This window comes from Trichechus manatus, unplaced genomic scaffold, assembly GCF_000243295.1.
Source record: "Trichechus manatus latirostris isolate Lorelei unplaced genomic scaffold, TriManLat1.0 scaffold00054, whole genome shotgun sequence".
NCBI lineage: Eukaryota > Metazoa > Chordata > Mammalia > Sirenia > Trichechidae > Trichechus > Trichechus manatus.
This window is the reverse complement of record NW_004443990.1, coordinates 14,465,236-14,476,501: the sequence shown is the minus strand read 5'-3', so window position 1 is coordinate 14,476,501 and position 11,266 is coordinate 14,465,236. Positions and strand designations below refer to the sequence as shown.

General features: G+C 41.2%; 1 protein-coding gene across 2 annotated transcripts in view; it reads right to left on the bottom strand.

Annotated features, from left to right (window-relative positions):
* SKAP1 (src kinase associated phosphoprotein 1) overlaps positions 1-11,266 on the bottom strand; it is a 287,114-nt gene that overhangs the window by 16,889 nt on the left and 258,959 nt on the right. Inside the window, exons 11-12 of one of the 2 annotated variants that reach the window (XM_023732794.1) lie at positions 5,183-5,283; positions 151-827 (exon numbers count right to left, since the gene is read on the bottom strand). In XM_023732794.1, the coding sequence (XP_023588562.1) occupies positions 822-827; positions 5,183-5,283 (107 nt within the window). In that variant the 3' untranslated portion in view covers positions 151-821. Of the gene's footprint in view, positions 1-150; positions 828-5,182; positions 5,284-11,266 lie in introns of those variants that run through there. The other variant, XM_023732793.1, reaches the window with a different exon arrangement.

Below are 11,266 nucleotides of genomic sequence, written 5' to 3'. Positions count from 1 at the left end.
TATCTTTTTAGGGGCTATTGAAAATGGTATTGTTTTCCTGATTTCCTTTTCATCGTTCTCCTTATTGGTGTATAGGAATCCAACTGATTTTATCTTGTATCCTGCTACTCTGCTGAATCTTTCTATTAGTTCCAGTAGATTTCTCGTGGACTCTTTAGGGTTTTCTGTGTATAGCATCATATCATCTGCAAACAGGGACAGTTTAACTTCTTCATTACCAATTTGGATGCCCTTTATTTCTTTTTCTTGTGGAAGCTTATTTTTTAAATGGGCATTTATTTAAGAGTTATCTTGCATAGTAGAACAAGCACCTTTATTATTTAGAAAGAAGAATGTAGGTAATGTTCCCTAGTGAGAGAACTTAGAGCCAGGAAGACAGGGTCACATCTCTGAAAGCTGGGACTTAGTGACTTATTTTACCCCAATAGAGGCTCCTCATCTCCCTTTCTCCCACTGTAACATAGACGTGCTAGTCCACAAAAGGGCTTTGAGATCCTCAGATAGAAGGAACTGAGCCAGGGCACAAGACTATCACATGGAGGGTGATTCAGCACCTGCCCTGTCATGCCTGGTGGCCAGGGTGAATGGATTTTTGGAATATACCTGTTGTTGGATCTCTGCCAAGTACTGACGGCCACTAACCCCCAAATCACTTTCCTTCGCTGTTGATATTTGGAATGTCAGACAGGACTGAGCAGCAGCCGGTGTGTGTTTCAAACACAGCAGATGGATTTTTATATTAGCTCCTATTTCATGTTCAGGCAGAGCGACCGCCACACTAAAACCACAGCCTCAATGCTGCCGAGTTTGCTTCTGTGAGATTAATTCTGTGAAATTAATTGGGACAAGATTGAAAAGGAAATTAAAATGCAGCTGAGTGAACAGGCCTTTCAAACACCTTTTTCCTGCTCTATTCAAACCTGAATTCTGCAGTAGTCTCAGGCATCGTGTGAAGTAATTTATGAGAGGCAGGCTCTCAGGAGCCATCGGTTACGTATGAGGAGACCTGCACAAGCACCACAATCTGGAGCCACTGAAGAGCGCTAAACACCCCGCTGTGGCCTGAGCTGTGTCCATGCACCAGGGAGGAAGGGAAGCTTAGTCCCTGTACCAGAAAAGCTGTTCAGAAATATTTGGGCCCAAAAGGAACACAGGAACATCCGCTGGATGCACAGATCTGCTTCATTATTAAAATCTCCCTTTAATATATTTTAAGACCCAAATCGAAACTCAGTGAATTAAGTGGGCATGAAGCTGCATGCGGCAGGGCCTGGGATGTAGGGATGTGCTGGGGGAGGTCGGTGGGAATCCTTCTGCTGACTGTGCCGTTGGTTGCTGTTTCCGAGCTTGAATACATGACTTTGGTCTTTCTCTATACAAGAAGTTTGCACAATCTATTGGATATCAGAGATGAAATCTCTCAGGCCCAAGAAGGCATGGTGGATTTCCAGCAGGCCTCTTTACTGGGTCGTTTTCTATAGCCAAGTGAGAACCTTTTGTGCTTTCAAGCAACTCTATAAAGAGCCCTTGGCAATACAGGCCACCTTTTTTCCCTCTCAATTCACCAATAATTTATTGAGCTAATATGTGTCAACACTGTCCCAAAAGATTTACTTTATTATTAGTGGGAGGGGAATATCATAATAGTTACCATTTCGTAGATGCACAAATTCGCTAATGTAAGCATCACAACAACCCTATGAATAGAAATTATCCCAGTTTTTACAGACAAGGAAATTGAGGATTAGCAAGATTAAGTAGCTTTGCTCAGGGTCACATAAATAACCCATCTGTTACCGGCACTTATTTGCTTCCCTAAGAGCAGGTGATGGGCATTTTATAATCTATGGGGTGCATCTTTCCTGTCCAGCCAATCACTCTCTGGAGAATTTTTTTTGAAAAAAGATCAACAGCTCTCTTTCTGGGATCATTCTTGCCCAAAGACAAGACTAAAAGACTCCTCAGTTTGGCCCTAGGATTCTATGATTTAATCTTGGATTATACTTGGACAACTATTGAGAAATAGCAGGACACAGCAGGAGCTTCCCCCACCCCACTTCCCCATCCAGGGGCTGCTTCCTTTCCTCCAGCTCTCCCTCTTCAGAATATTTCTTTTATTAAACAAAGAGATAGGGGAAAACCAGATGCATTTATGAGGACCAAAAACCAAAGAGTTGGTAGTTGGATTTTTTTTTTTTTTAAATCTGAATAAGTAATTAAGCTAAATTGTATCTGTGGAATTTCTCTGGCAGTGTTGCAGGATCAGGCTCACCATGGTTAGAACTGGAATATGTGAGGTAGAAGGAACCTCAGAGGCCATCTACTACAACCCCCTCATTTCACAGGTGGGGCAAAAAAGGTCCAGGTAAGCTGAGCTGCACATAGTTATATATTTTGTCTTCTGTTTCTCAGGAAAATGGACTCCCCCAGGTTCCTAAACAGCAGGCCTTTCTTGCTTGGCCAAGGTTCTGCTGGACAGAGAGAAAAGTAAAATGGAGCTTTCTAGGACTAAACTCAACTTAGGTCAGCTCTGTTCCTGGGTGTGAGAGGCACGCTGCAGAGGCTGTGTATAAGTGACTCCAACAAAGAAAGCGCTAAAGTGGAAAGAATTCAGGATCCATGTGAGGAAAAATTCCAGACAGCAGGAGTGACCAAACTTCTGAATAGACTGAAGGCTGGGAATGGTAGTGGACTTTCCTTTACTATCTGTCTGAATTGGTTCATTTGTGTTTCTTAGAGGCAAGCGAATGGATTGGGTGGCCTTTCAAGGTTCCTTCCTGCCCAAGGACTCTTATTGAGTTAGGTAATATAACAAAGGTAAATCCAATCTCAAATGCTCCCTAAGCCAGCGTTAACTGGAATGAAGCTTTATGAGGGAAACTTCAGTTTAGCTGCAGGGATTAGCAACCTGGAGAAGGGATGCAGCAGGCATAGCTTTTGGGAGAAGAAATGTGCTAAGACACTGTAAGGGATAAAAATGGACCCAGGACCTTCCAGAAGAATGGAGAAAGAAGCCAATGGAACCAGGGCAGCAAGGTATTCTCACTGAATTAAACTGTGAATCATTAGATTTTCGTCATGGAGGAGGGGAAGAGGGGGTTGATTTAAAAAAACAGGTGAGGAGATTTGCCATGTTCTTTGGGATCTCTTAAAAATACAGTGGCAGTAGTAACTGCAGACAGCTCTGTACTGCAAGGCAGGTCACAGCACAGCTCCTTCTAACTGGAGGAGAGGCAACCCCAGTGAGAAGCCATTAACAAAGGCAAAAGACATGCAAAACAAACAAAATAATCATGACAAAGAGAGAAGGCCAGCAGACAGTCTTGCTCAGTTCTGCACCCCCTCCTGCTGCAGGCACCTCCAGACAATGTAAACAGTTAATTTGTTCACCTGCAGGCTCTGGGCAAACAGAGGCCTGGTCACACCTGAGTGGATAACTCGATTACCCCTGTAATGCCAGCGTGGTAATGTACACAAATTCTATTACACAGCAAACCTTGCTTTCGGGCATTTGAAATACCAATCAGGCCAATGTCCACTCCCTTCTTTGCTTCCAATTTATTTTTGGTGTATTGGAACATCTCTGAAATGGCACTAGGGTGGCGTTGAGTTAGGAATCTGGAAGAAATCACTAGAAGGTTGTGATTTCATTTAGCAGGGCCGGCAGGCCTCCTACTTGCTTTTTAAGGGCTGGATCTGAATTCAGTTCTTGTTTAAAGGGGAGTCGTTGGAACCACTTAAAGGTACCTTGGATAAAACCTGGCCTATTTCCCTAAGGAGTTTAAGGTGTATTTCAAACCAAGAGAAACACTTGGTCAAGGCATCAACATTCACAGAATAAAGATGAATAGAAAAGAATGGGTTAATTAATGGGTTTTCAGTTTTGCTTTAAGGGACTCTTTTCCACCAATCCACATACTCAGCAATTAAAGTGCAAATTGGGCCTATTCCAAAAACTTGTTTGTAGGTATTGATTGACCACATGAAGACAACTTTTTAATAACTTCTTTCAGGGACAGAACCTATTAGGTTAGCTCACTTACACAGACTTGTGTGGTCTTTCTTTACAAAGATGATGCTATTGATCTCCAAACAGTAGCCCATGATTTCTGAATCTTCTTCGCATCAGTGATAATATGCAATGATACATTCAGGTTTTTTTGTAGTTAACCCAGTTCTTTACGATTCAACAATAGTACTTGTGAGATGATTAGGCAGGGTTAGGGGTTAAGTGTGACTGTGGAACAGAATAAAGTTAGCTGGCCCATGTGAGACTGGATTCACTAAACTGGCCTTATCAAGCAGTTGCTCAAACTCACTGTGATAACTAGCCCTGACCCTTCCCCCTATACATAAGTACATTAAAACCTATTGCCCTCGAGTTGATCCCTCTTAGTAACCCTACAGGGCAGAGGAGAACTGCCTCATAGGGTTTCCAAGGCTGTGTTCTTTACTGAAGCAGACTGCCACATCTTTCTCCCACAGAGCGGCTGGTGGGTTCAAACTGCAGAACTTTCAGTTAGCAGCCAGCAATTTAACCACTCCGGCACTAGGGCTCCTTCATAATTACATTACAGACTTGTTAATCTATAAGTGAAATAAGAAGGTGGCTCATCTAGCTAGAATATTTTTCATTAGTATATGGTAATAAATTATGAACATAATGATGATCTTTAAGCACCAAAAGACTCTGAAAAATGATCAAATTTTTCATTTGCATAGTTTTAGTATTTTGTCTAAGAAGCCCTTGTTGTACAATGGTTAAGCACTTGGCTGCTAACCAAAAGGTTGGCAGTTTGAACCCACCAGCCACCCTGCAGAAAAAAGATGTGCCAGTCTGCTTCCGTAAAGATTAAAGCCTTGGAAACCCTATCGGACAGTTCTACTCTGTCCTATAGGGTGGTTATTAGTTGGAACTGACTCAATGGCAATGGGTTTGGTTTTTTTGGTTTAATATTATGTCTGTTGCATTTTTAAATTTGAAAACTGGATCCTGAATCTGTGAATTTTCAATATAACTTTCCACTAATAATTATAAATAGGAATTTACTCTACATTTGAGGGAGCCATGTAAAACACACGAGAGAAATGTATGAGTTGGAATAGGCTTGGTTATGCTGACTATATCATCAACAGTGAAAAAATCAACTTCTGATCCAAGCCCCACACTCTATGTTCTTACCTTGCTCAGAATTCGGATGATGTCACCCCTCTGGAAGGACAGTTCATCTGGTTGGTCACCATGGTAATCCCATAGGCCCTGGTAGTAACTGGGATACTCCACTGATCAAAGAGAGGAGAAATCAAAATTAAAAGGACTCTGTCTTTCCCAAGGAACCCACATGTTTCCTGCAAGTGGAAACTAGCATTCTGATATTACGCCTAGGAAGCCTGAGATTCGGGGGGGTTGGGTTGAGATACAGCCAAACATTCAGCTTGAGCAAAGGACTGTATGAAAAGATCATTAACTAACACTAAATATTTACAGATCACCCTTAGTAGGATGCTTTTCAATAATATGATAAATATATTTATTTATTAATAAAGGAAAATCAGGCAGGGAATTTTTCACTTGGTTTGTAAATAAGCAGCTCAAAGAGGTTTCCTGCCAGACTTTCTTGATCCAAGGCATCTAAACTACCCAGTACTTCTCTTCATTATGCATTTCAAGGAACAGGATAAGTCTCAGACTTCTGCTTATTTACTAAAGAGGCTGAGTCAGCCAGCATGCTTCTGTGTCGCAGCCTGACAGTTTGGCCTCCTCTGTTACACAGGAACTTCATCCTGGGTACTTCCTACCCAGGTACTATATGATCTAATCACCAATAAATACCGAGACGAATGGTCCAGTCTTTAAGTGGAACCAAGGGGGTGTCTCATCCATTACAACTAAATTCTGGGTGGGCTGGCCCTTTTCCAGCATCTCATTTGTAGACCCTGAACATGTCTGCCAAGATTTATCTGCAAGCCCCCAGGGGAACAGAAACCAAAGTGATCTGCATTAAGAATGAAGGCAACTGAAGAAGACAAACCAAGCTTTAGAAGCAGCTGGAGAGATTTACTGGGCTTCTCAGCAAGACTAGATGGCACTGATGCCACAGGACAGCCATTGATTCTTAACAATGAAGAATTTGTATCGATCTTCTTCTACCCGGAAAGGTTAAACACTAGAGTACAAAGTGGAGAGGATCTGGGGATTTGAATGGCAGGAGAGCTAAGGCCCACTAGACTAGTGATAATATGGCAGTGCTCCCCGTTCCTCTGAACACTAGGTATGAGAGCCGTAAACAAAGACCCTACCAAAGGTAAGTTCCTATTGACGGGAATCAGGAGTCCTGTATTCTAATTAAAATTCAAGTGATTTGAGGGGAACTATTTTATGAGTTTCTACCTTTCCCTTCATTTGTCTTGACCCTCGCATGAGCAGTGATGGTACTGGTCGCTGAGAATGGGAACAAATGGGAGGCAAGTGGGCAGTGAGGGAACAGAGGCCCTGGCTATATTTGCCTTTTTTCTACTTGTTTCTATTCCTAATTTACAAGCAAATTCAAACAATAAAGGCACAGGGGAACAAAATCCCTATGTGTCTCTGGAAACTTTAAGAACTTTAGTAGGGAATCTTAAACTGCATAAAAACAGAGGATGGGCAGAGTTATTTAGTTAAGACTCGGATATTGCAAATAGAAGTAAAAATGCCAACCACACAGAAACTCGGGCATGTTTTCTTTACACAGAAAATTGTATATGCAGTAGACAACAGAGGGCAGCAAATAAGACAACTACAGAGAAAACAATCTGTCAGAGTAAGAATATGTTAAAAATACTTTGGGAGAAAAATGTTAACTATTGAAAAGACAAAGCATAATTTTTTTTGAATATCAGTGCATGAAATCGTAGAGAAATATCAGTCCCTGAAAAGTGAAAGTAGTTTTCCTAGAGGATATATTAATGTATTTTCAGTTATAATGGAGTTGATTTATCCTCTCAAGATTTTGACTAAATTAAAGAATAAAAAATATACTGACATCAATATTCTTCAGGGATTTATGGACTCTTCATGGATTTCTATGGTATAGAAAATCATTTTATAAAAACAGATTTTTAAAACATGACTTGATATTTCTGAATGGTAAGAAGACTGACAAAGTTATTTGGGCTAGCAGACAGTCACTGTGGGGTGCTGCTCCCCATAATGTGCCTGGATGTGGGACAGCTCCTATGATTATGGATACATTCTGGGTATACATGTAAAAAGTGATTTGATACTGGGTAGATAAGGGAACTGGGGAGAACAGCTGGAAAGCAGCTTATTTTAAAAACACGAAAGATCACAGGGAAGGCAAGAAGCTAGGAAGAAACTAGAAGCCTTCCAGGAAAAAATAAAGACAGAAAAGGTCTTCAGTCCTTCAGATGCTATAGGCCAAAACTTCAGGAATCCAGGATAGAGTTTAGCCTAGCCTTAGAAAGGGGTGGTCAGAACTAGAACGATAAGATAGCTCTAAAAAATAAGCAGAACAAAGGGCTAAAAACTGAGAAAAGGCTAGACTTGGCTATCTAGTGATTTAGGAAATAATACTGGAGTTATTATTCCCTCTCCTTGAGCATAGAGAATGTGACCCAGCTGGAGCTGGGCTTACAAGGATTCACAAGGACACATCAACTGGGCCCTGAGGTATAAAGACAATAGCCAAGATACTCTTGGAAAATATCTTTTAGGGAAACTTTCACATAAAGCCCCCAACAGAACACAGAAGACTTTCTACTCTTATCTTTTTCTATTAGTGTTTAGTGAATGCAAATTTGTTGGATCAATGAAGACCCTCCTGACTGTCATTACTGAAACCTGTACCAATGATTGTTAAGAAAGACAATTCAAAATGTAGGATTACAGTTTCTAGCCAATCTGAACAGGCTAAGCTTTCAATGGTTTTGCCCATTTGTAATGTTAATATATACTGATGACTATGTAATGGTCTTTGGACTCAGGCAAACTTGGCTGTGGCAGCATGCTTATCCTTTTTCCCATTCTCGCCTATTCTGTAATATTCTTTGGACTCGGGCAGACATGGCTCTAGCAGCATGCTTGTCTGTTTTCCCACTTTTGTCTGTTCTGTGATATTTCCTTGGATTCGGGCAGACGTTCTAGCTCTGGCAGCATGCTTGTCCGCTTCCCACTTTTGTCCTTTTGAATACATGCCGAATAAAACTTTCTTTTTGCTTTACTAAACTTGATGATGTTTTTCCTCTACAACACTAGATGGAGGTATTCTGGTATTAAGGAAATCAGGGACTAATTCCTTAGCTGGACGAGACTTGACTCCGTATTGCAGACTCCCTGTCTAACACATGTGTGATTTGCATTTACTGTAGGTATAAACACATCTTCACTATATTCACTCAACAGTTAGCAAATATGTACATAGTACCTCCTAAGTGTCAGGGGCTGTGCTAGACACTGGGGATGACAGAGTGAGCCAGACAAGGTCCCTGCTCGCAGGGGCTACCATCCAGTGGGAAGGCAGTCAGGGAACAAATAAGTTACACAAACATTTATTTATTTATGATTGCGAGATGTCTGCGAAGAAGGTGAGGGTGTTGTGTATAATAGGGAGTCTAACCTAGTCTGAGAGGTCAGGGAAAGCTTCCCTGAAGCTTTAGCTATGTAACAAAAACCTGGCTGAACGGGTGTTATTTAAAGGCCTGGAAGAGGGGAAGAGGCAAGGCTGAGGGGGGCTTCATTCTTGAAGCTTGGCCCCAAGACAGAGCTTGAAGGCCCAAAGGGAAAGCTTGAAGGCCTAGAAGTCTGCAGCGCCAGTCCGGCTATTCCCTAAGCTTGCCTAGCTTATCCTATAAACATGCTAATACACGAGGAGACTCTTAATTTCTTTAGAGCAGTGAGGGGAATTGAAAGTCTGTGAGAGAGGCTTGCATCTATGGGCTGGATTTAGGTTCTTTAGGTTTACACTTCTCTGGCAGCAGTCTGAGATCAGAAATGGTGCAGCATTCTGACCATTTAATTAATTCAGAAACGTTCTCATTCTCATTTTGAGGACATTATTCCATCTAATTATTTTTTTTCCAGTCTGTCCATTTGGAATGAAAAACAAAGGAATAAAGCTTAATGCCAGCATTTCTCAATGTCTCTCCAAAAAAACGTAACTATGCACTAAATAAAGCCTGGTAATTCAAAAGCAAAGTACTAATATATTCAGCATAAAACAGGCAGAGGACCTAGAGCAATAATGACACCACTAATAACTAAAACAGTTATAACAATTAACAACAATTACAATGATAGAGAAGCTAATGGGTATGATCACTGCATTTAAATTGCTAGCAGAGCTGAGAGGGACTTTTTTCTTGAGGAAAAAAAGGGGCAGCATCTTATTTTCTTTCTTTATCCCATGTAAGAGAAGCTAAGCTCCAAGCAAACAAAATATCATAGGAAGAACAGCAACAGACCAAGTTAAAAAATAGTATTGTTTTCTCTCTTTTATAGGTATTATTGCAAAGCATTTGTCATTTCACGCCAAGTTCTTTATAACCAGTGATAGTCATTTCTTCTGTAACTGAGGCCAAGTTGGTGCTACTATTGACAGAGTCAATATTTGAGAATTAGCCTCCATGATGTGGAGAGTTCTAAAGTAAAAGGCCAGGAGACCTTTCTGCCTCTCCCACTCCTTAGAGACAACAGAACCTGTCTGAGTTCCTTTCAGTGGTCATATGTCACCTTGGGCTTTTGTTTGGGGGAGGTTGAGTAGCTCCAGAATTCAAGCTATGACCAGAGAAAAGAGGCAAAAGACAGGCCAGCAGGTTGTTTACATTTTCTTGATGAGCAAAAGGACTGTGCCAAGCGGTCTGGCACTGGGTACAACCACTTAACAAATTATGGAAAAGACAGACAAAATGAGAAGATGGATAAAGCCAATCTTACCAGAGCATGGTATGGTGAGACTTGGACAAGGAAGGCCAAAGTAGTGGCCCCACTGGAAGGGTCTTGAAATGTTCAGCCCATTAAAGCTGACTCTGTCTGATACCTCATTAACTCTTTCAGAAGGGAAGGTATAAAAAAGTCACCAAGCTCCATTTACTAGGGAGGGACACCAAAGCAGGAAGAGCAATTGAGCAATGCTATTTGCTTATTTTCATGGCCCTTTTACCTTAACTTTTGAAATTACTATGGTCCTTAATGTTATAATATGATTTTGAAGTGAGGAATGCTCACAGATCCTGATTTTCATCTCATTTGTTCCTTTCATTGGGCCAAAATTTTAGCTGGTTGATGATCAACTGATGTTTGGTCTTGGGAAATAGGTTTCAAAAGGCAAGAGCTGCATATACCTTCTGTGGCTTCCCTCTGCTTCTTTAGTGTAATAATTCACTGCGTTGGCAGGTACTAAAGTGGAAAGCAGTCCCTGGGTGGTGCAAACAGTTAACATGCTGTGCTACTAACCGAAAGGTTGGAGGTTTGAGTCCACCGAGATGTACCTCAGAAGAAAGTCAAAAATCAGCAATGGAAAATCCTATGGAGCACAGTTCTATTCTGACACACATGGGGTTGTCATGAGTCGGAACTGACTTGATGACAACTGGTTTAAGGTGGAGACTGCCTCAGAGATGTAATGCTCATAAGCAACCATTTTTCCACCCTCCACAAAAACTTGGATCCCTCTTTGGCTGAGTATGCCAACAATTTCAGAGCAAAAATAACCTGTTTCAAGGTCTTTCTTGGTCAGGGATTTGACATATCTAAGGATGCCTCCAGACTGCTTTTTATTTGACATGACACACCCGAGCAAATGACAAATAATTTTAATGTAAACAGCACAGAGTGAGTTTATTCTTGGTTACCTGGAAGCTCTCATCAGCAAAGACCCTCAGCAGTGTTAGAGTGTTAAACTAATGGGTTGGAAGTTAGTGAAAATCTGAGGTGTTGAAGAGTCACTCATTAAAATAACCCTGTTGCTAACAGTCATGCTGTAACCTGAGCTCTTTATAGATTGAACAATCAATACTAGAAGGCTGTGACAGATTTTCTAGGTAACAGAATAAAATAAAAGAAATTACATCTTACAGGGTCATTAACACCCAATAAAGATAAACTGAATTCCTTTTCCCCCCTCTTCTGATAAGATATAGCTGGGCCTTACAAATGTTAGCAATTCCATAGGGGAAAAGCACAGCGTTCGGGGAATAGGATCCATGGAATGGTGGAGTCATAATGGAATGGCTAGTAGCCACAGTACCTTCTAGGAGAAAAGAGGGG